The 26,074-nt window shown below is 37.7% G+C and overlaps 1 protein-coding gene across 3 annotated transcripts in view; it reads left to right on the top strand.

Moving 5' to 3' along the window:
• Positions 1–26,074, top strand: part of setd3 (SET domain containing 3, actin N3(tau)-histidine methyltransferase) — a 63,743-nt gene that overhangs the window by 23,436 nt on the left and 14,233 nt on the right. For all 3 annotated transcript variants that reach the window (XM_062968457.1, XM_062968456.1, XM_062968455.1), the window contains exons 7-9: positions 16,502–16,560; positions 17,273–17,387; positions 24,591–24,665. In XM_062968457.1, coding sequence (XP_062824527.1) covers positions 16,502–16,560; positions 17,273–17,387; positions 24,591–24,665 — 249 coding nt within the window. The remainder of the gene's footprint in view (positions 1–16,501; positions 16,561–17,272; positions 17,388–24,590; positions 24,666–26,074) is intronic.

Below are 26,074 nucleotides of genomic sequence, written 5' to 3'. Positions count from 1 at the left end.
AACAACAACAACAACAAAAGGGTTGGAAGAGACACTTTGGGCCATTGAGTCCAACCCCCTTCTGCCTTTGTGCACCGAAAGCACAAGCAAAGCACCCCTGACAGATGGCCACCCAGCCTCAATGTTAATAATTACTACTACTACTACTACTACTACTACTAATAATAATAATATTAATAATAAGGGTTGGAAGAGAACCTTAGGGCCATTTAGTCCAACCCCCTTCTGCCTTTGTGCACCAAAAGCACAAGCAAAGAACCCCTGACAGATGGCCACCCAGCCTCAATGTTAATGTTAATAATCATCATCATCATCATCACCACCATATAAAGAGGGTTGGAAGAGACCCCTTGGGCCATTTAGTCCAATCCCCTTCTGCCTTTGCGCACCAAAAGCACAAGCAAAGCACCCCTGACAGATGGCCACTCAGCCTCAATGTTAATAATAATAATAATAATAATAATAATAAGGGTTGGAAGAGAAGAAGAGACCCCTTGGGTCATTTAGCCCAACCCCCATCTGCCCTTGTGCCGTGGGGGCCGGATAAATGGCTTCGATGGGCCGCATCTGGCCCCCGGGCCTTAGTTTGGGGACCCCTGCTCTAGATAGCTGAAAGTATTCTGGCTGCAACCCCACCCATCATCCTCCCCAGGAAGCATATAACCATTGGAAGGGACTATAGCCTCAGTTCCTGCACCACAGAGCTGTAGCGACAGAACCAAGGCATGACAGAAAGTGGGGAGGATGGGCAGGGATGTGCAAATTTTACAGATGACTACTCAAAGAAACACGGTAAAAGATAACCAACCATTCCATTGCAGAGGAGTAGATGACATTTCAATTAGTTTTCTAGACTGGCTTGTGATATAAAATGAAGGAAGTACTCCAAATGCTCATTTTTTCCCTAACTTGCTTTCGAAAGAGTTCTGGGAGCTACAGTAAAGTCTTCCATTTTGGTATCCGTATGTCCAGTTGACAGTCAATTTTTGTTTTGCTGCTTCAATGATTTTTGTACTAGCTTTATGTTAATTACCCGTATGTTATGGCGTACTGATGAGGAGCATCCACAATAATGTAGAAGTATACTAAATCGTATTGCGTATGTCTCAGTATCTCTCCAGCTTTCCTTATAAGATCCACTGCAGAAATGGACAACTTTTCAAGGTCCTGGTCAATTTCCTCCAGCTTGACCCATCACAAACTCACCACCACCTTGCTACCTAAAAACCAGTTGCTCTCTCAAGATTGCACCAGAGTCCGCTTTTTAAAAAATGGAATTGCAGTCCCAGAAGCCCTTGAGGCCTGGGATTTTTATTTTGCCGCTAAATGTAATCTTCCTAAGGCTTTTCTCCCTGAAAAAGCCTTTTTAGAACCATGACATGACTGGCTGGAAGGGAAACCATGTGTGGTTTGCAAGGTGCCTTTGGCCTCCGTTTCTTACACTTTTAAATCAGAAGTGTGAAATCTACAGAAAAGTGTAAGATATGGAAACCAAGGGCCTACAGATTGTAGTTGTATTTAATAGCTAAATGCTATTTTTACTACAAGGAAGACTATCATAAATATGCTTCTGAATATATGCAGATTGTGCTTTCTTTTCCACTCAGCATGTGACATCCTGTCCCTCTTAAAGAATTAAAGCAAAGGACTAATAAAGTAGTTGGCCTTGCTTCACAGCTCCTCTGAAGTCTTAGTGAAAATTAAACATGTCCTCCATTTTCTTGGCATGTGCATGCATAGCAAGCAAATCCAAGGTTAAGAATAGGGGCACTGCCTTTTTCTCTCTCTCCCAAAGAAATCCAGTCCAAGTTTTTCTTTTTCCCCTGCAATAATTTTCCATCATAATCCAGTCATCTTACATATAAAAAGTTTCTTAGCCCCACAGAGAAGAATTAAAGAAGTAAAGATGAAGCTTTGAAATTGCACACTCAAATCAATTACTAAATAAAAGCTTCCTTAAAAGAATCTGTTTGCAGTTGAACTGAAGCAGTGCATGAACATTTTTGCATGGGAAGTATTTGGAAATAATGTATTCACACATTGAGGGATGGAGGATGAAGTTTTCTTCTTTATTTGACATTCCAAGAAGAGGATAGTTCTGGTGACAGGAAGAAAAAGAGACAGCATGAGTGCAGCAATTGTGCACAGTGAAAGGGAAAGAAATAAAAATAGAAAATCAAGTTGAATATCCCTTAACTGAAGTGGATTTGGGGGGGGGGGGCTCAATGACATTTCTTGGAGATGGGATTTAATACGAAACACACAATTTATGTATGGTTCATATATACATCTTATACATATAACCTGAGGTAATTTTCTACACAATATTTTTGGATGTTGGAATCCCAGTTAAGGGATGTTTAACTTGCATCCATCCCTTCCCCTCTCCATTATTTGTAGAAGGAAATCCTAGCAAATGGCATTTCAGAACTAGGGAAATGCAAACTCCATCCCAACAATCAAATCTTGTTTTCCTTATTCAGCTGCTATATTGCAGTTTACAAAGTTAGTGAAGTGTACCACTGAATGACTAGATTATAACTTGTATTAAATGTTTGTTCATTAATGCTTATCAAATTCAAATATTTACTTAATCCTGGTTTGTTCTTGAGCATGGTTCCAATTGATTGTCTTATGAGTTCTGATCTAAAATGCACTCAAGGAGTGAATTCCCTACATTAAAAAAATGCTTTCATACAAACCCAGTGTTGAAATATGATTTCAAAAATGATGTTAAAAAAGCAGGCCTAACACACAGTAAAAGAAAATTAACAACTGAAAACACTTTGGCAAATAAAATTATTTGAACTGGTGCTTAAATAATTGCAGTGTTAGTGTCAGTCATACTTCCACAAGGATGTTACCTGTTAGTTTGGGCATTGTAACTAAGAAACTTTTCTCTTGCTGACTAATAGCAAAACTCACATGACACAGTAAGCAAGAATGAGAATTCCTCAGAATGCTCATTGCATGATATGCATAATAGGTCACAGTATACCTAAGGTGTTTGGAGAGTGGTAATTTACTTTTGTGACCTAGACAAATCACAATGATTGTTACATGAGTCTTTTCATGACATACCACTTTTCAGAAGTGTGGTTTTTTTCACCAATACTCCTAACAGTTTTATTACCAGGCATACCAAAAGTCATTGGTGTTTTGTCCATATTAGTAATGTTAGCCATTATTATGTCTTTCTTTTATCTTTGCCTTATAAATAAATTCATGGAATGAAATAATCTTTTCATCCAACTCTTTCGGCAGTTTCTGTGGTATCATCATTTGCAGCTGAAGACATGATCCATATCATTTCATGAACCATGTACACCAACCAGCTGATGCTTTAAACTGTGGAATACCTTCAGTTTCTTCTTTTGCCATCCAAATCACCCTTATCCAAATGCTTGAGCAAGTCATCATGTAGCTTTTTTGCCTGCATTCTTTCAATCATTTAGATAATTTTCCATTGAAAAGCACAGGTTTGTGATGCAGCAGTTTCTTTGATCTTGGCACTTTTTGTAATTCTGCCTCTTTTAAAGTTGGCTTCACAATGAGTAAATAGCTCAAAAGTATCTTCAATTTTCAGATGGTCGTGTTGATGGCCAGAGGTAATTGAGAGTGATATGAGAACTAAAACTGAAAAGTAAGGAAAGCATATTGTAACACTAGATGAGAAGACGAAGTATAAAGATAAAACCTTTTTCAATAGGATTATCTCTTATCTCTTCAATACTCTTTCTATCTGTGTGTGTGTGTGTATATATAAATCGATGTTCCAGAGTTTTATTGTCTAATGCAGTCTAAACTCCATATTTCATTTTGCTTTCTTTTTCTGGGATATTTGATGAATGCAGTGTTTGAGAAGATTGACAATAGGGGCTATATGGTTTGGAAAAGAACTTGTTCTCTTGACATATTACAATATTTATATAAAACCTGTCTTTTTTATTCTATTCTAAGACTTTCCCTAGAGCACACAGTATCAAAGGAGAAGGCCCAAATGGGAAGGATGAGTTTTGAATTTGCAGTAAACACTGAGGAAATGGAGTGGGGCATCAGATAATAGAGAACAATTTTAAATTGTATTTGGATGTAGAAATAGAACTCAATAAATAAATAGGGAGAGACTTCCAGTGAAATAGATCAGCCATAGGGAGGGAAAAAATTGAAATGAACATAAAGATATATATTAGTTGGGATGTACAGCTGTACTGGCCAAAGAAATCTGCTGTCCCCGATCAACCGAAACCCCTAGTGAAAATCAGGATATGACTGGAAGTTACTCTGAGTTTAGATTCCCAGGATTTGTCAAAAGATGATGGGCTAGAAAGAGTTTCAGAGGGTTTACCTGCAAACTATCGGTTTTGATGAGCTTCAGTAATGATTGATTGAGCATTTGGGTCCTATATTTGCCAACTCTTTAAATAAGGAAAGGATGAAAGATAAACTGCAAAGGGAGTTAAGTAATTTAAACATTTGAAATATAATTTATTATATAAGTAGAAGTTCTTATGAAATGAAATTCATAAAACTGAAGTATTGACATTGTGCAAGTAATTAGAACTGAAAATATTCTGGAACTATTACTGTATTGGGAAGGCATGTTAGAATCTGACTGTTTAGATACAATGCCACCACGAGAGAACAGCCAGGCGAAGCAGCACACGACTCCTCTGCCTTTCTTACATGACTGTAAACTATCCCATTAGTCCACTGGAACTATTTTGGTGTATCTGGCTTTTGTAAGCATAGCATTTTTCACATTTTTCACTCGGGATGTTTGTGCGTGTTTGTGTTTTATTCTTTAAGTGTAGATGGTAAGAAGGGGAGGGACTCTTTGTAAATGTCTTATAAGTCATTATAACTGCAATAGATAAAGGCATGATATGTGCCAAAGCACATAAACAAGAAGATAGTTATGAAGAACAATATGAGAAAAACATAATTCAAGTGAACAATAAAAAAACACAAATTGTAATACTCTTAGAAGGAAGAAATACATCTTTAAAATGTTAAGTTGAAAACAAAGATTTAATAAAAGCACAAAGATGAGAAGCAAAAGATAAAAATAACAAAACATAGTACCTAATGCATGTAAGAGAAGTCCAGGAAAGCTCATACAAAGATTAGGGGGAAAGAAGAAATTTGAATGAAGAGATGAGGCAAAAACATTTTTCCCTCCAGGCTGTTTTTAGCTATCCAAAATAGGAGTAAAAACACTGGGTGGGAAACTGAAAAAGTCTTTGAGGGTACAAGGATTTGGACAGTCCAGGGATCTACACAAACCCCACATGATTCCCACCCCTGCTACAGAAACGGACTTGGAGCCAGTCTTTCTGTTGTGCAATTGGAATATCTCTAATCTCTAGTGAACTAGTTAGTCCTCTTTCTAGTGGAAATAAGAGAGGTGATTTTCACTTTTTTCTTTTCACGGAATTAAGGGTGAGGCTTTGGGGATTTTTTTAACCAGTAAAAAAAGCCACAATTTACTCAAAGATTATAGGAATCAGATGTATATGTGATGTATGAACCACAGGAGAAATGTGACAAAAAAAAAATATCCAAGAAACTAGAAGATTTAAAACTTTGAAAGATGATATGGATCAGATTGTGGGTCAACAATCTTTCCTTATTCAGTGATCAGTTTCATCAGAGGTAGGCTGTTACTGGCAGGTCTGAAACTAGTTGCAGGCAGAATTAGATCCCAAGTGGCTCTACTCCTTTTCTTTCACTTCTCCCTTTCTCATGAACAACACCTCCCTCTCTCTCACCATCTTCCTCTTCATCAGGTAGGCTGGTAGAAGAGAAAGATGACTCTTGCCAATACCCTGTCATTCAGGAATATACAACTGAAATGTCTCTGAAAGATGCACTTCCAACCTGTTTAAAGACCTCCAGAGATGGAAAATCCACCAACCTCCAAGAGAGCCTATTCCATTGTCATATAGCTCTTACAATAAAAAGAGATGTTTAGATGGAATCTCTCTCTTTTTTGTAATTTAAATTCATTGATGTGTGTTGTAATTTCCGGAGCAGCAGAAAACAAACTTGCTCCAACTCCCTACATGAAATCTCTATAGATATTTAAGTACACAGCTATCATGTCCCTCCTCCTCTTCTCCAAATTGCAGACTAGTTAGGTTTCTGAATCACATTTTTTTCCATTATGAGTGTGAATGAAAGAACATTGAAGTCAAGGCATTGTGGGAATATTGGCAAGTACAGGCAGTCCCCAAATTACAAACATCTGACTTACAAAAGATGGTTAAAAAGAGGGGAAACAACAGGAAGAGAGAAAAATCTACCCCTCGGAAGGGAAATTCATTCCTGCAGGAGTTATCATAGGAAAAAGGTGTCTCCACTGAAGCTTTATCACCAATCTTTGTTTCCACAACAAGCCAAATTTTTCAAATTTCAAAATCCAATTATCACAGGAACAGAAAGTAAAGTGAAATCTTCTGAATAGGGGCACAAACAGCAAAGCAAACGTCACAAGGTTGTTAACCATTCCCTATGCCATCCAAAACTAAAATAGATAGACCTAAAAAATGTACCTGTTCCGACTGACATACAAATTCAACTTAAGAACAAACCTATAGAACTTGTGTGTAACTTGGAGACTGCCTATATGCTGTTTTCACCAGAGACCCTATGTTTGTTTGAATGTGAGTGGTTCTGTGTTCTTTTAGATAGAAGTTTCTTTGCTTACTCAGAGGAACAAAGAAGCACCGATCTCTCTGTCCCACTGTGTCACACAGAATTTGGAATACTTTTGTTTAGAAATAGTGAGTCTTCTCCAAATCTCCTTCTGTAACTGTAGAAAATGAGAGACTGAGTGAGAACTTCCCATTTTGAAAATTATTACACTTCTCATTTGGGAAGCAGTTATCTTCTGTATTTTGGACCCTCCTTGCCAACATAACTACTTTTAATTTATTTCTACTCCTCTGAATGGTTTACGATCCCATTAAAATAGACTCCCCAAACACTCGGTCTGAAAATACTGTGCTTCAAAACCATACATGCCAATATTAGATGAAATTGTTTTTGAACATTTTTAAGCCACACTTGGGAGGAGTATTATGTTAGCTAGAAAATACAGAAGTCTGTAGAGACTTTTCCTTTAGAAGATGAGGTTTGTAACCTCTCTCCTGGTCACGAATTCAGATGAGCAGTTGTTTCTGCAGCTATAATATTACAACCGCTTATTTTCCTCAGATCAAGTTGTACTTCCAGAGAGGAACGGCTTCCATCTCCAGGGATATTATCTGTGTTCTGGGACTTTATGCCTCAACCGTTAATCAAACTTCTTCACAGATATACCAGCCTCATTGTTAGGATTTAATACTTTTCTTCTTCTTCATGTAACTGCAGTTATGAATGTTCAATAAAATCAAAGTACAGTGGAACACTGATGTATCTAGAGTAAAATACTCAAAGGAGATATATATTCCAAGCATTGTTAAAGTGTTTAAGGGACTTATCTTTGTGGAAATTAGTAATTTAACTAAATTAGAAAATGGATTATCTTCTACAGTTTTACTCTGTGTGATCTGTGTTGGTATAGAAGAACAGAATGTTTCTAAGTAGAACTGCTTTCTTTGTTCACTATAAAGTAATTTGAAGTGTATCTGCTTCACTCCATTTCACATCTGTTTGCTGGAGTGCAGTCCAGAATTATTGTTATCTAGATGAATGTTAAGCATTCAGAAAATTTTACCTATTGCTCCTTTGACTGCTTTGTGACTGCCATGGAGAATGAATAATTATACTAGGTAATTTCAGTGTCCTTTAATGAAAATACTCTGGTGAAAGCATGTTTGCCAATATTTCCACTAATACCTAAATACTGCTAAACTGTTAAAATAAGTTATACATTATAAAACTTCCTTTATCTATTGTATAACTTATTATAATGAATACTATATTAAATGTGAATATAAGTTCATCCCCCAATGCTCTCTGATCGGGTGTTTTTGCTCACATTAGCATTACCTATCTTAATTGTCTCACTAAACATGTGTTCCTAGCCTAGTAGATGCTCACTTCCCTTTTCTGACTTCACTCAGTTGTTCTGTCTGACAAAAGTTTCAATAAATTTGTCTATGTCTCATTTGGTGATGACACTTGGATCACATTTTTCTAATAAGTTTTCTGTTTTAGCAACCAGTCATTTGATTTGGCAATTATCCTGGCAGCTCCTTTTTTGAAAGGCTGTCTAATTTGTCTGTGTGTTCCGTCTGGTAAAATTGAGGCTGAGGGAGGTTAAACGTGTGAGAGAACATGTGCATGTTCCTTTTGATTTATGCTTTGTTAAATTAGTTGGCAAATATAGTGAAGAAATGTTTTTGGTGACTGAAATAAAAAAGAAGATAAGCCATACTTGTTGCATTTCCATGACTCTTTCAGTGTAGTTATGTAAGTTAGGGAGAATCAAAATGTAGAACTTTTTGGTAATGGTGAAATCATAATTTCAAAATGAGCTGTGGGCATTGATTATGTGATCCTGCATGGCAGGGGTTGATCTAGGTGGTCTCTGTGATTCTGCGACTTATCAGTGGGTAAGTAATGTACCTGGGCTTGGTGTCGCTCTCATAAAGCTGCAGCAGAAGGAGGAGTCTGGCTCTGCATGTAGCTCATCCCTTTCTTCTATATAAGGGTTGCCTTAGTCTCCAGTGGGTGAGATTTTTTTTTTTGCCAATTTCCTGAGCAAAGAAACTGGAGCTGAGGTGGAGAGGGTGCTGGTGTATTCCCTCTCCACAGAATGATCTTCAGCTTGTCCTCAGATCACATCAAAATCCCCAAATTTGGTCCCAAACTTGTCTTCGACTTATATATGATGTTAACTTATTCACAAATACATACTTCAGTTACAGTTGCTGCTTGGTAACTAAGGGGTATGGTGGATCCGTGGATCCAATTTACCTGTTGTTTAAACACAGTATAATCTAGAAGGGAGAATGTATGGTATAGTAAGGTTCCATTCTTATTACTGCAGAACAGCCTTGATTCCTTGAAAGATTGCACAGGGAATGAAAGAGATTGAGTGGTTCATGTAGCTTCTCTACCTCCTTAGTTTTCGACTTAATGAATATTTTAAGAATATTTCCATTCTGATATTTGTTCAGTGTAATGGGATAGACTTGATTTTTGGTTAAGTATCATTATGCTTAAATTTAGTGTGTTTTAAAGTGACCAACTTACTGCAGAATCTTTGTACCTTTACTCTGAAGTAGAACCAAGTGTGCTCTATGGGAGTTAGTCTCAAGTAAATGTGTTTGTGCCCTTTGGCAGGATGGGAGATGGATGTGGAAATGTGCAATAAAAAAGTTGTGGAGCCACTTGGTATTTTGTCCCTACTGTTGGGCTAATGAATGTTGGTCATCCCATGTGATTGATCTTGCTTGTCCCAGAAAGCTGTGAGTGTTACCTAAGGGTACATCTTTCAAATGTGCATTTCTACATAATGCAAGCTGACATGTTTTGTGGTTGGAAAAGAAGAACGATGAAGAAATCAACGTGAAAGACATTGAATTTCTGGCAAGCAGAGTATGTGATGGTAGAATAATGGAAGGTTACTTGGTGCACATTTGACTCTAGGCTGTTACAGATTAGGGACTTTCTAAAATGAGATGCTTAATGTCACACGGATTTCAATTAGTTATTTTTAATTGCAGTAATAATTAAAATAGATGCTAGATACTTACAACTTTGTGGTTTTTTTCTTCAGCTGGGCATAACATTGGGATATAGCTCAATGAACGTGCATAAAACAGACTCCTGTCTATATGTTTCCCATTACAGCAGTGGTTTCCAACCTATGGTCCATGGACCACCAGTGGTCCCCAAGAATTAAAATATGGTTGTGACCTCACTGTTACTACACCATTGCAGCGAGAACTACTAGTCTCACAAAACCCTCTTATATTGCCGAGATAACTGGGATGTTGGGAGGGAAGAGGCAGACTACCCACAAAAGGCGTGACAACAGGCCTCCTGACTGCTGCTTTTCCTCCTCCTCCTCCCTCCCCCTGAGCAGTGCAGTTTAATGTGGCGCCTGGAAGCGGGGGCTCCTTTGTGCTTTCATTTTTAGGTCAGTTCCTGGGGTCATTTGAAGTGCTGATTCGGAAAATTGCATTGGATAGACCACATCAGCTCTAGATTATTAAATATGGTTTTCTGTGGGTGAGCAGGTGGCGACTACTGTGTGTTCTGTATCAGAAACTAAAGCTGACGTGGTCTATCTAATGCAATTTTCTGAATCAGCACCCCAAATAACCAAACCGAATCTAAAGTTGACCAAAAACTGATTTGTAACCCTTTTGGTATTGATATTGGAGAGTGGTCCCTTTGTCAGAGTGATCCCTGGTCAAAAAAAGATTGGGAACCATTGCTTTACAATCTTTAGCTGGCATCCTTCTAGTGTAGTTGACCCTACATCTGTGTATGTCTGTTTTTAGCTGCTGCAGATGTTGCTATTTTGTTCTTCCCTCCATTGCCCCAAAATCATCCCTAGACTTACCATAGAACTGCTAAACCCCCCCACTTTTGACCATTTGTGTGTGTGTGGGGGGGGGGGTCAGAAAAGTTTGAATTGATAAGTTGTGGTTAATGCCTTGACCGTTTGCAAATCTGCATCAGAGCATGCTACAAACTAGATTTTGTTGGTAATGCACTAATTTTTTTGTAAATGCACCATGTAAAGACCTCTCTCTCCCAACAGGCCTACCCAGGCCGGGCTGTGGCGCAGGCTGGATAGCAGCCAGCTGCAACAAATCACTCTAACCAAGAGGTCATGAGTTCGAGGCCAGTCCGTACCTGCGTCTGTCCTGCCTGCATTTGTCTCTGTCTCTGTTCTATGTTATGGCATTGAATGTTTGCCTTATATGTGTGCAATGTGAGTCCCCTTCGGGGTGAGAAGGGCGGAATATAAATACTGTAAATAAATTTAAGCATGAATTTTAAATGTATGTCCTTTGTTTAATCTCTGTTTTGTGTACTTTGTGTATGTATGTTATAGAGATACATTTTGGTGTGTAGCTTTTATAGAAGTATGTTTTAATATGTGTATTTGTAGTGTTTATGGGTTTTTAATTGTTCTGAGCCATGAGGGGAGGCGGATAAGTAATAAAATTATTATTATTATTATTATTATTATTATTATTATTATTATTATTATTATTAGTAGTAGTAGTAGTAGTAGTATTGACACAACGACATAGTCTAACACAGCAAACAAGATATTTATGCTGGATTTTGTATCACAAAATCACAAGTTGAACACTTCCCAAGCGTTTAGGACTATGTGATGTATTTTCGGATGATGCGCGCAAATCCCAGTAGGGTGGCCTTTTGCAGTGATTTTGTCAATGTCTTAATGTATTATTATTATTATCATTATTTATTATTATTATAAATCTGGTTTTAAAATATGAATGTCATTGCCTGCTCTAGTTAACAAGACAAAGTGGACATGGAAACTTATATACAATCGTCTCAAGAATGCATGAATTCCCAAAGCTCCTGACAGTTGCTAAATCGGCACATCTTAGTTGTGGTTTAAACCACTGCTTCTTAAACTGCAGGCCACTATTTAGGTCCCGACCCTAAATGAGATCCCTTTAGCCCAGTGTTGGGGTCACAAAAATTGGCAATAGTAAAAGGTTTCTGAATGCCACAAACACTGAGCTAAAGGGATCTCATTTAGGGTCGGGACCCATGTCATTGCCTGCTCTAGTTAACAAGACAAAGTGGACATGGAAACTTACATATTGGCCACAACGTGCAGCATCAACAGTGAACTCTGCAAATAATAGATATGGAGAATAAAACAGATGAGGAGAGGTTGATGGAGCTTGTCATGTTTGGCTTGGTGTAGAGAACAGTGTGGGGCGACATGATTGCACTTTTTAAATACCTCCAGGGCTGCCACTAAGAGGAAGGACAGGCCTGTACTTTGCTGCCTCAGAGGGTAGAACCTTGGTCTAGTGGTTTTAAGTTACAAGAGGGTACTTTTGTTGGAACATTAGAAGGAACTTTTTAACAGTGAGGATGATTTGGCTGTAGGAGCAATTGCCTAGAGAGGTGGTGGGATTTCCTCTGGGTGTCTTGGCTGAACAGCTACCTGTTGAGGAAGGATGCTTGAGGTTCTGCCTTAAGCTGTGGATTAGACGTGATAGCCCATAGGGTCCCTTTTAACTATGATTCTGTGATTTTGAGTGCTGAGGCATTGAATACCCGAGAGCTGCTTGCTCAAAAACCTCTGTCAGCGGCAGGTGAAAGAGGCTTATAACTCAAATAATGCTGAAGGGGCAGGTCTTTTGGCTTGTTTCCAATTGCATATGGTGTTACAGAATATCCACACTTCTTCATTCATTTTTATTCTTTCTTCCTCTTCCTCCTAGTTTTTCTCTGTGTGGATATATTTATAAAACCTGAATGATCAAGAATAAGGCTCTCATTGATAAGAGAAGAAGTGATTTTCCGTTCCAGCTGACATGAATTCTTCTTTATGTCAGCTTTCAAATGGTCTAGTAGCATGTTAAAAGTTTGTAGATATGCAGAACTCTCCACTAGTGTCCATTTGTGGAATAGCAAAGGCTGTAATTTTCAGTGATTTTTCCCTCCCTGGAATTCTCTAACTTAAAACATTTTTGAGGGACTATTTGTAGGACCTTTTCAGGCATACATACAGGGGAGGAATAGCTGAAAGAAAACCCACAACTCCCATTTCCCTCTCCCTTCTGTTGCATTCCATCCCTTATTTGTAATCAGAGTAATGGTTGCTGTGCCCATTTTCCTGCTAAATGACAAAAAGGGAGTATACATTTTGAAGATACTGTGCTTCTAAGCTTTAACTAAGTAAGCTACTGATCTCATCATGATTTATCTCTAAATAAACATGCTTACTTATTGCTCTGCGTATTATGGAGTCTTGATTCACCATCCTCATTATCCAGGATTAAATTTCCCATTTCTCAGCCTTTTCTGCTTGCGAGCATTCATGTCAATACCCTTATTACTACTCCATCAAACAAAAAAAATGGCAGTCTCTTATGTTAAGTGGTCTTTTGGTATCCATTGGGATTTTATTCCAGGACTTTCTGTGGGTGCCAAAATCATTGGATGCTCAAGTCCCATTATACACAATGTCATAGTAAAATGGTTTCCTTTACGTAAAATGTCAAAATCTAGGTTTGGATTTCTGATTTTTTAAAAAGATATTGAGCTGTGGATGGTTGAATTTGTGGTTGCAGAATGTGCGGAGGACTGACTGTATATCCAGATTTGTCATAAATATAGTGAGTGTAATACTGCTTGTAAAGCTTAAGGTGCATGAACTCGATCTGTTTTTTACCATTTATCAACGGGTTGCTTCATTTGAATAAGTGTCTATCTCTTTTTGATCAACCTGAGAAATTTGCATGCTATGCAGCAGTGATATTCTATACTTTATTAAATATCTGTCAATTATAAATATCAAGGTTTTACATTAATGTCAAGATAGTACATCAAAAATTCATGGAATATGTGACTTTTTCCAAGGGTATTTAATACTTAATGCATTTGTGTCATTTTTCTTTCTAGATATATTGACAGGTTTTATTAAGTGTTTGTTAGGGAGATTTCATTTTTGCCAAGGGACTGTAAAGGGAAGCTGAATGCTAAATCAATTTTTTAATCAGTGTATTCTTCTCTTGGTCACTTCAGCTGAGCTTTGCTAACGTATGTTAAAACACTGGAAAGCATTTTCAGAAACACAGCAATTAATTTCTTTGTGATACTCTCTAATGTATATCTGTTTCAAGACTGTCGTTTTGTGTTATAATTTAGTAGTATTCCCCATGTTCTCTCTTTATATTGAGGATGAGAGCTTGATTTTGGGAAACGTACAAATAAGGTATATCATAAGGAAATATCATCTGAATACAATTGTGTATATGGCTTTCAAAACTATTATGTAAAGATGAGGAAGCTTTTTTTCTACTTAAAGAGTTTTAGTTTAATTAGTAAATTCCAGTTATGTTGGGAACTGTGCGTGTGTGATTAGAGAACACTATTTTAGCATCAGGAACACATTCTGACAGAACTACAAATATACATGTGCAGATTGACAGATTTTCATCCACAGAACATAGCTGCCTTATTCTTAGACTGGCCACTATTATTGTTGATACTTGAATAGCAGAGGCTCTTCAGGATTTTAAAGTTAACAAAATATTATATCACAGTGCAAAATTAAAATGGATTTTGCATGCTGTTATTTTTTTCATGGATTTCAAACTGAGTTAAACTCTACTTCATCTGGGGTACAGTTTCATTGAAGGAAATAAGATCACAAATGTGCATAGATCACAAATGTGCATTGGAGACCAGTGTATATGTGGGCTTGTTTGTAAGGACAACTGTTTGTTAGATTATGACTTTGGCCCATGGTATCTTTGGAGCTGCCTACTCCAATAAAAATACCCCTTTTGGGGACACTTTGCTTCATGTCATGAGGTACGATGAGTTGCAGAATGAAAAGAGATTTTTAACTAATTTCACTAAAGCAAATAAATTTGTCTTAAAACACTGCTTTTTATGATTTAAAAAATGTGTCAATTAAAGCTTGATCTCTTAAAGTTCCATAAACCCATTTGACCCATTTGAATTGGAAAGGCAGCTGATAAGCATGGTCATGAAAAGCAGTAGAGATACCTTGGTAAAAATGCATGTTCTGGGTGCTTTACAAATAGAAGCTCTGAGGTTTAAATGTATTATATACTTTGTCCAGTAGATGGAGGCAGAATCATGTTAGCTGTTTTTTCTTTAGAGAAACACTTTTTAATACAGTAATAAGGTTTGCTTCTATGTAGGCTTGTTTCATGCCTTTATAAAGAGCTTGTTTTTTTTTGTTATAAGCTTTCTGAGGATTTTTTTATAATGACCTAATGCAAATATATGAGTATTATCAGTAACTAGTTAACTGCAAAACCTTTTTGCTGTTTAAATCTGTTTTTACTATACTATGTACCTATAGATTAATCCCAAAGGTTTATGGCAACTTTTTCAGGCAAGCAACATACAATCTTCCAGGTGTTCTTACTTTTGTGCATAGTTTCAATTAAAATGTGTCCATGTTTTAATATCTAATGTGACTACTGAAATGTGGTCTTCCTAAACTGTGACTTCTGAGGCAGTGTATTAAGAGATGACATTTGTGATGTTTAAAAAGGAACAGCTACAGTAAACAATTCTGAAGTGAAATTCTGTCTGAACAAAATAATTTATTGCGTGAGAGAGCCATGGTTTTCAGAGCTAGTCCGTTAACAGGGCTAATTTAAAGGGTTGGAGAGAGCAGACACCTGGGACATAACACCCAATTGGCAGCTCCTGTAATATATAATTTGCCTAAAATTGTGCACTGAGCACAAGCTTTTGTTTTCTAATTGATTTACGGTTTGAGCCACTTTTACCTCATCCCCTACTGTCCTGCACACATTGCCAGCAAGTACATTACTGTGAGAGATGATAAATTACCATGCACTTGTGATGCTAATGCATCAAGAGTATTTTAAAAAACAATGCTACATAGAGCTCCTTGCTTTAACAGTGTTGCAAAGATATATCCAAGTAAAACTCATTTGTAACAGTAGAAACAACCATTCATTTGATCACTTACTAAAACCTACCTATTCAACTATAATTGAAATGTAATATTAAAATGATACCGTTAATGGCTCTCATTCTCTTTAGAGGGGGAACTTTTTTAAAAGTGATTCGTTCATTAGGTGTTGTATTTAAATGTCTATAAGGCAAAGTGGTCATGAAGTAGTTTAATAAGTAAGGTGGACAGAATATATAATTAAATCTTCCATATCCTCGTAATAATTAAGGACACTTTCTTTCTCTCCTCTTTAGATGTGTAATTTAACTTCTCTTTGAAAAAAATCATGATGCATTATTACTTTTGTTCAGTAATAGCTGTGAAACTGTTCTGCTAAGCTATCCTATATCACCATAACTGTATCAACATTTTAATACTATATCTATGACTTCAGCGGTCTTTGTAACTGATATTTGTAATGTGATGCAAGAAAAGAGGAAGAAACTTTATATATCTTCTAAAGGTTGTCTTAAGTGATAGAAGTAAACATTTCAAATTTAGAAAAGAATAAGAACTTGTACTGTCTCCTTTCACAGTCAAGTTTTCATATGTGACACTGAGATGGGAGTCCACCTTAAATTCTTTTGTGTGTTTTCTGTGGGTTCCAGTCTTTGAAATATGAAGAAACAGATTTATGGCGGCTGCTGGGCACAACAAATTAAGTTGACAGTGATGTATGAGAGCATAATAGCATGATGATCCCTCTGTAGCGCGGCTGGACGCCTCCTGCTTCATTTGGCTCTTGTTAGGATCTGTTAGGCAGCTAAATAATGAAATTCTGCTGACTGATTTCTTTTCATTTTTTGTTTTGTTTTCCCTTTTCACCTCTCCTCTGAATCCTCTATTTCTCAGACCCATCCTAATGCCAGCAAACTGCCATTAAAGGATTCTTTCACTTACGATGATTACAGGTTTGTTTCCCTTTTTATATAAAAAGTAGGTTGTTAAGCGTTCAAATGCCTCCAGAGAAAACAATCAAGTTGTTAATCATGAATCCCTGGTCTAGTCATAGCAGTTATAGTAAAGATCACACAGTATAAATATTTTAGCTATCTAGATCTTAACCCTTCAAAGTTTACAACTAGTCAGTTACCATTACTTTCAGGTTGCCTCTAAATTTTACTGTGTTCTTCCCAGTACACTTTTAAAGTTTATTTTGTATCTACTGTTTGATACTGGATCTAAAATAAAAGTTTTTTAAAAATTGAATAATTATGGAACATACTGTAGTTTGTTACTAGTAATAACACATAGGAGTTTGTCTACATTTGTATTGTTTCCAAGAGAGAATATCTGAGAATATCTTCATTTCCTGGTTTCTTTTTTAGTGGAGTAGTAGAGCTGCTGCATTTGACTTATGCATCAACCAAGATAGAACACCATGGATAAAAGAGGATAAAAATGCCTCCCTTTTTGCCAATTGGTTTTCAGAAGTAAAGATGCTGAAGTGATTTGACAATAAAGAACTGCAACAATTGGATGTAAACTATATATACTTAATAACTATAAGAATAGAATGTTTTCTGCTGTTAGTTAGAAAACTTAGAAGAATGAATGTAAATTGTGAAATCCTGAATTGGAAATTACTGTTTCATTAAACAGGATAATTTATTTGGTTTGTAGGTGGGCTGTTTCCTCTGTCATGACTCGACAAAATCAGATTCCTGCTGAGGATGGCTCTCGAGTTACATTAGCTCTGATTCCTTTATGGGACATGTGTAATCACACCAATGGGCTGGTAAGAGCATTGCATGTCTAAATAATGATTTTATTTGGGAAGGTTCTTTTGTAGTTAGGAGTTTTGCTTTATATAGTTCAGATTATATATAATCTTATGTCTAACCTGCACTGGAGATCTTTCGAAACATGAGAAGTTTAATAAAGAACAAAGTAGAGAATCTCTGCAAAGTAGGGGTACAATTGTTACAACCTCTGGTTTCTTTTTAGATGGACAAATTGTAGTGAGATAAAAAAAATCATTATTTACCAGAACGATTGCATTTGAACCTTTGGGTGTATGAGTGAAATTTAAAGTCCTGAGTGATGCCTGATTTTTGCTTCTTCTTGAGAAACTTGTGGTAAAACAGAGAAAATATTCTGTATAAACCTTATCTTACTAACTTTGAAAGGTCTTTGTTTGCTTTCTTCCATATCTCTCCCCTTTCTGTCTCTGAGCTCCTTGTGGCCTTTGTTTGTCTAGAATTCTTTCTAGAATCCCAAAGTTATTCCTTCCATTTCCTTTGTTTTCTATCCATTCAACTCTTTACTTTCCTGGCCTTTTTCTGGTATATCTTCTTTTGGTTCTTGTTAAACACCTATTAAAATTAATCTCTTAGGTCAAATCCAGCTAGGATGTTTTAGGAGCTCTGCCTGTTTTCTACCTTCTCTGAAAGCAGTTGTGGAAGGGGCAAATTTGAATGTGATCCTTGTCCCAGTCTAAATGCTGTCTATAGAAGCAATAAAAAATGGAAACTAATTTGTTTATGGTTCTACTACCACTCGATTAGTTTTATCTTTAGAAGCAAGTCTATGGAACCGGGCTTTTCTATTTTTGTTTTCCTATGGCACATAATGATTGTTGATGACCTACGTATTCAATAACTTGGCATCATGTAAATGCAAAGAATAGGGTTGGTATACAAAACTTCACAATGCGTTATTGCCCATTTCTGTTACGAAACAATATTCTGCAACATACCGATAACTGTAACAAAAATCAGGTCTCTTACCTTATTTATTTATTTATTTATTTATGTATCATATGAAATAAATACATATCTTGCTCTGGACAGTTCCTCAACCTTTCACATGAAGTTTTAAAGGGTTTTTTTAAAAGCACATTCAGAGGACAGACTTTTACAAAAGAAAAAATCCTCCGTCCCGCTTGCACTCATAGCAGCTGCTTCCATAAATGCAGTCACAGCATTGGATGCTGGTCAATATTTAAACATTAGTTCTTTGTATTTTTATGGCTACCACAAAAGAAACCATAAAAATATTGTTAGATACTAGGTATGTGAATTGTCAAGAATGGGTTTTCATCCTCCCAATCATATTAGTTAATCTGTTTTTCTAGAAATGAGGGAACATTTGTAAAGCAACAACTACCACTTTTCTGGCATTGCAATCCAATACATATCTATTTAGAAGTTAGTCACATTGAACATTTCGACTTTCTTCCAGGTAAGTGTGTATAGGGTGCAGGGAAGCCAGAAGATAGGTGGTGTTACCTACTCTGAAGTCTGTTGAAAAGTTGGCGCTGAGATGTTTCTCCAGTCAGTCAGTTATAATGCATCTCTATTCTTGCTCTACCCCACGGGCTTTTTTTTCCTCAACAAGCTAAATAATAAAAGGCTCTTTTGGTTTTACTTGGAACTGTGTCCATCCTGCTTTTTCTTGCTTCTGACACTACTAATTAGATCATCCTGCTCTAAGAACTCTGTCAAGAATACTGTCTTCATGCATTTCTCATTGTTATTCTTCATCTGCATTGTGGCTTGACAGTCAAATTGGTTACTGGTGCTGCCAGAGGTTTAAAACCCACTGAGCAGAGAGAATCATCATTTATAGACCAAAAAGTAACATTGGTATTAAATTATAACATAACATAATGAGATGAGATTGTGGCTTATAAAATCTGTCCATTCTTTTATTTAGTTGGTAATGAACACAACAGCATGAGAAAAACAGCAAAGTGTTTCCTTCTAAATGGAAAGAGGGGAAGCTTATTTACAGATTTGCTCATTCATTGCAGCTATTGCCAGCAACTAAATCTATATTGATTATTTCTATTGGTGCTGCCTATACTGTATTGTTGCAAGGTTTTGGACCAAGTACCTAAAACTTGATGAATTCTGTAAGTCAGACATAAGACAGGGGTTGGAATCCAGTATCAGTTACAAAGTTAAAATATGAGTTGCATAGTCGGGTAGTTAGCTCATTAACCTCTCTTGGGTCATTTCCATCTCAAATCCTAACAGAAATATCATTCACCCATGCTCAAAAGACCACCGAAATAGATCTCTGTCTGTTGTCGAAGGCTTTCATGGCCGGGATCACAGGGTTGTTGTATGTCTTTCGGGCTGTGTGGCCATGTTCCAGAAGCATTCTCTCCTGACGTTTCGCCCACATCTATGGCAGGCATCCTCAGAGGTTGTGAGGTATGGAGAAAACTAAGCAAAGAGGTTAATATATATCTGTGGAAAGTCTAGGGTGACCTCTCTCACCCTAGACTTTCCACAGATATATATTAACCTCTTTGCTTAGTTTTCTCCATACCTCACAACCTCTGAGGATGCCTGCCATAGATGTGGGCGAAACGTCAGGAGAGAATGCTTCTGGAACATGGCCACACAGCCCGAAAGACATACAACAACCCTCAGATCTCTGTCTCTTCATGCAGCTGATACCCAGTAAGGTAGGTTAGTAGAGAGTTAGAATTGTGGTGATAGTGTCATAATCATGATTAGGTAGCTGTTTTGATTACTATCTTAGTCACAGTTGTGAGACTGTTGTTATGATACTTGGTTCCCCTCAAATGTACTTTACTGGGTATCTGCTGCAAGCAGGGAAAGGTAGCCATTCTGGCAGTGATTGGAGCATGGGTGAATTACATTTATCTATGTTTACAAAATATACTTAAGTACCTGGTAAAGGATTCCAGCAAGGAAGTTTAATCTTTTGGTTAAAGCATTTTACCCCTTTCTTCAACTGAAAAAGAGAATCCCATAGCATCAACTTATCTACAGTCAGTGAAAAGAAGACAGACTCTTGTCCCAGGCATGCTGAAAAAGGAAAATGTGGTGAGAAGGAAAGAAGAATGGCTAACTAGGTATTAGTAAGAACATCAACTTATTTGAATTGTGGTGCTAGAGAATAATTTTGCAGATACCTTGGATAGCTAAGAAGACCAATAAGTGGATCCCAGAGAAAAGTAAAACTAAATTATCCCTAGATGCCAGGTTGACTAAAATGAAATCATCCTACTTTGAACATGCAATGAGAAGACAGGACTCGGTAGAAAAGAGAATAATGCTTTTTAAGATAGAAGGCAGTAGGAAAAAGGAATACCACATTCCAAATGAATTGACTCAATTAAGGAAGCCACAGCCCTGAATCTGTACGAGGCTGAGGGTGATTTAGAGGTGTCCCATCCGTAGCGTTGCCATAAATCAAAGTCAACTTGACAATAGTTAACAACAAAGTTCTTATCAAACTGGGATAGAATTAAGAGGAATCAAATAGACTTTTAGTATCCCAACGTTGGTGACATATCTCTTCCCATCTCTTCCTCCTTCAGTATGGTGGAATATGGCCTTTGTCTCTAGTCTTTATTTTAAATTGAATTGGAGAAATATGATGTTGCATCATGTGTTTTGTTCATTATGATTTAAAGATACAGATGACTTTAAATGCTGAAACATCTATGTGGACTGTTTTTTTTTTAAAGTTTATCAGTGACAAATTACCTGAACTTAGGTTTATGTGCAGTGGTTCCTGGGAAAAGTGGTTTTAAGTAACTATATGTTTTAGCTGACTAATGTATTTTATGTGTTGTATTTTATGAATAGTTGTTAATGGTTTTAAATGTGTTGCTGTTTTGTTGATCTGTTTGGCATTGAATTTTGCCGATTGTTGTAAGCCGCCCTGAGTCCCCTCTGGTGAGAAGGGCGGGGTAGAAATGTTGTAAGTAAGTACCGTGTTTCCCCGAAAATAAGACAGTGTCTTATATTAATTTTTGCTCCCAAAGATGCTCTAGGTCTTATTTTCAGGGGATGTCTTATTTTTCCATGAATAAGAATTCACATTTATTGTTGAACAAAAAAAATGAACATTTATTCTATACTGTACAGTAGTTGTCATCACAAACCAGCATAACCAGACCAACTGTGAATCCTGTAAAGAATTTCTTGTTATTACCATTATTTCCATGTACAACACTCTATGGTACGTAAATTTACCGATCCGGCATGCTCTGGTGTTCTGTTTGGCGGGTGCTGGGCATGCTTCCAAACAAAAACTTTGCTAGGTCTTACTTTCGGGGGAGGCCTTATATTTAGCAATTCAGCAAAACCTCTACTAGGTCTTATTTTCTGGGGATGTCTTATTTTAGGGGAAACAGGGTAAATAAATAAATAAATGAATGAATGAAAGTCTCATTCAGATATTTCACTCCTAGTTCATTATAATACAAGAACATATTTCCTTTTTCTGAGAGTTCTTAAACACTGGGTGAGTTCAATTGACTGCTCTCTGATTTTAACTGTTGGTTGAAACAAGGCCTTGAATGTTTCCCACAAAGAGCGCTATTTAGATTTCCTGATTCCCTGCCATCAACGCTGCATTGTTCCTATACATGTAGTTTCTATATATTCTGCCTGACTTGTGTTGCTGCCAAAAAAAATCAGGGTGTTAGAACTCATTTTATTTTCAATTAAAATCTGTAGCAGAAGCATTCTACTAGTATCTAAGATCAGTTGTAGATGGGAGTAGGCCAGTCAGTGTAAGCCCAGTTTTACTTCAGTGTGCTGGTGTCTCTGAATGCTTGGATACTTTTGTAAAGCCAGGTTACATCACAATGTCTGATAACTGGGACTAGCAAAAGGAACATACTCCACTGACCTTGAATCTGACTTTAGGATGTTAGGATAGAGAAAAACGTTTCTATTTTCATAAAATACATTTTTCTTAATTTATCATTTTGTGCATACCCTGGCATGTTTTTTCTCTTACCTTGGTTATTACTCACTTGTCACTTCTCCTTAGTGTAGGAAGAGTATGTTTCTCTTGAGTTCAATGAATGTTGAGAACAATAGGAAATGTATTTATGGCTTTGAGGAAATTCAGGTCAGTATTCACAATCAGAACTGTCCATTAAGTCTCAAGATTTTTCTCATGGTTCAAAGCCTCTTGCTTTGGGATTATCTCTCCTTAGCCTGAGCCTTCATGCTGGACAATTTCCCCTGAGTATCTAGGCTGAGTATTAACTAGGACTAGTGTACCAATGCATTCAATAGTTGTAATGAATTTATCACTTTTTAAGTTTTGTATTTTGTAAATGTTTCACTAAGTTTTTTTAAACCACCTTGAATCCCAATTTAGGAAAAAGGTGTGATTATTAATATTACTCCTACTAATACTATTATTATAGATGTATATTCTCAAAATAATCCTTAAAAGAAAAGGGCAGTACTTTGGGGAAGATCACGCAAGCAGATGACATAGGTCTTTATACTGATATTTAAAGGTCCAGTTTTATTCAGAATTAATATAAACGAATGAAATGAAACATGAAATTCCCAGACCCATTAAGAATCATGAGTGTCAGCAGGGTTGTGGGAAGAGGAAAAAAATTCTGATCGAAGCATTTAAATCTAACATAGTCTTGTAAACACATAGTATTACTAGGGCCCTTTAAATACTTCTTAAGCAAGAGTTGTAGCTCAGCAACAGCAAGTTTAAATACATACAGCATATCTATATATGAAGGGTGGCATGCAGCCACATTGCCTACAAAATGACTGGAGTGCAAGCAAACACACGGGGGGGGGGGGGACGGGACATTTCAGCAATATACATATGGAAATAGAAATAAGGAATGAGACATGTAATATTTATAAGAATGGGCAAGCCTGCTGGCAAGTTAGATATGCCATACAACCAGCCAAAAGCAAACCAAGAATCTTGTGCATCACACAGAATTCTGAAGCACTGGAGACTAGGCCTGTCACCCACTTTAAAAAGCCATCATTGATTAATAATTTTATAGTTCAGATCTGCATATGAAAGAATATTTGTGATGAAAAACCATATTCTGTTTGTATTCACATGATATGTATGTCATAGTAAACCTCGTTGATGAGGCATTCTCTGCTGTGCAAGACAGGAGGAATGGAGCCTACCAGTTGCATTTTTAATTAATATTTGTGTTAAAATATCTGACTATTTTTTAAAATCTCCTCCTTGATTAGGGCACATTTTTTGACCATCAAATAAGGCCCATTAATTTGGCCAGTTGCAGCTATACTTGAAAGTTGTTTTAGGTTTTCTTTTTGGTTGAAATCTCCAGGACACAACTATATCTGATTAATGGTTGTTAGCATCTGTTTTCTGTGTCTTACAACAGAAAAGGCTGTAATATGTCTACTTTCCACTGTGCTGTGGGCATAGACCACAATTTTGGGGGTTAGAAGTATTAAGTACCTATTAGTGAAAAGTGGCTGAGCAGAAAAAGTAAGAGGGGAGTAGTTGTTACTGTGTATCTTCATGACATTTTTGACTTCTGTTGAGCTAAGGTGAACCGACCACAGTTCTTGCCAAGATTTGATCTAAGGGGTTTTCTGTTGTGTTCCTCTGAGTCTGAGAGAGTGTGACTTGCTCAAGGCCACCCAGTAGGTTTGCATGGCCAAGCAGGGATTTGAACTATCTCTCCCTGAGTTCTAGTCCAGCGCACACATCACTGGTTCTCTAGAGGACAGTTCACACGTTACAAAAGCAAGCACACAGTATAGATATTGCAAAGTATTTTCTAAATCAGTGCTGCGCAAAGTGTTGGACCAGGTTCCAGAGTCATTAGTTGCTGGTCACTGAAACGTTTCCAGGAAGGAAAGAACAACACTTGAAGCGAGAAGACATAAATATGGTACAGCTTATTGGCATATTGAAAATAAAATAGCCAGGCCCTTATAACAGATAGCTTGAAAAGAATTCATCTAAATAACAGCTACTCTTTGCATTTGAGAATACATTAGGAAAGAGGCCCAATTTTTTTTTTGAGAGTTTGCTACAGAGAGGAATTTCATATTTGTTTTGCTGGCGAACAGCATGTCCATGGATTTTTAGTTGTTATTTCAATGTTTAAAAAGTATTGATTATAAATGAACTCTGAGATGCTAAGAAATTTTAACTGTTTCACTTTTTTCTCTTCTACTTTCTTGACTAGATTACTACAGGCTACAACTTAGAAGATGACCGTTGTGAGTGTGTGGCTCTTCAAGATTTCAAAGCAGGTGAACAGGTAATCTTAAGAATCCCGGTGTGTGATATAATACTTCCTGCTATACATATTGAAGTCCCCTACGTCTGGCTGCATTAAATACACTTTAATACAATTGATGTTTAATATAAATAGTTCTGATTTTGCTCCATATCTACTTGCACATGTTCCTAAGAGACTTTCCTTACAAATATGTTTTACAAGGGGACAGCAGTAGAAATTACATTTTCACTGCAAAGGAAGAATAATAGTCTGTCTCCATCTAAAGCAGCATTACACATTTGCCATGAGTAATTCAACCACTTAATGTTATGAATGATATCAGATTGGTAGAAAGGTACGTATATCAAACTTGAAATTACTTAAAATACATGACCTGAATGTCATGAGTTGGACAACCATTGTTTTTTCTTCGTGTACTCTGTGAATGCACACTAATGGAGAAGCTGCGCCTGCGCAGGTTCCGACGGAAACTCTTCCAAGCTGAAGTTCAAATTTTTGGCGGTAACCACGCCCCCCTTCCCAAGGGGCATATAAGGCAGCCCCAGGCGCCCGCTCTCCAGTTCCTTTTTTTCCGCCGCAAGGTTCACTTCGGACTCTTCGCATGTCTACTACTCGTTTCAAGCGTTGCACGCAGTGTGCTGCTAAAATTCCTGACTCGGACGGCCACGCCAAGTGCCTCTTCTGTCTTGGCGAGGCTCATGTGGTCAGTACCTGCCGTTTTTGCCTAGCTCTCACGGCTCAGGCCAGAAAGAACAGAGCCGCTAGGCTTAGAGCGGCGCTCTACGAAAAATCTCTCGCGCCAGAACCGACTCCGTCGACGTCGGGTACGTCGGCGTCCTCAGCTTTGAGAACTATGTCGGCGCCACCAACTAAGCCTCCGACAGCCAAGGCTTCCTCGGTCTCGTCCAGAGCGTCCAAGACCTCCAGGGCCGCTAAACCGGTCAAACCACCGTGTACTGTGACGACGGCGACCGTGTCGACCCGCTCCGGAAAGGTGGGACCTTCCTCGACGTCGAGCTCTCTGGCTTCGGTGACCTCGATCCGCTCTCGTATCGGTTCCCCTCCGTCCTCCTCTGCTATCAAAATAGCCTTTAAAAGGGCTCACGAGGAGTCTCGTCGAGCGCAATCCGACTCAGCTGTGGTTCCTCCCACACCTGGCAAGTCCTTGAGGGTTGCATCCAAGCAACCGCCGGCGAAGAAACGGCTAACTCAGCGCTCCTCCTCCTCGGCCTCCTCAAAGAAAGACCCGCCATCTTCCTCGACAACTTCCTCGAGAAGGTCTTCTCCTATTGTACCAGCCCAGAGGCCTAGAGATGTTTCTCAGTCTCCATTGCACCCCCTGTCTGATGGGGAGCTGCAGGACTCACCCCACCACTCTACCCAAACGGTGGTCAGGGTGCCGGTGCCGGAGCCCCTTGCGCCGCCTC

Source organism: Anolis carolinensis, chromosome 1, assembly GCF_035594765.1.
Source record: "Anolis carolinensis isolate JA03-04 chromosome 1, rAnoCar3.1.pri, whole genome shotgun sequence".
NCBI classification, from domain to species: domain Eukaryota; kingdom Metazoa; phylum Chordata; class Lepidosauria; order Squamata; family Dactyloidae; genus Anolis; species Anolis carolinensis.
The sequence above is the reverse complement of the archived record's forward strand: the minus strand, read 5'-3'. Positions and strand labels throughout refer to the sequence as shown.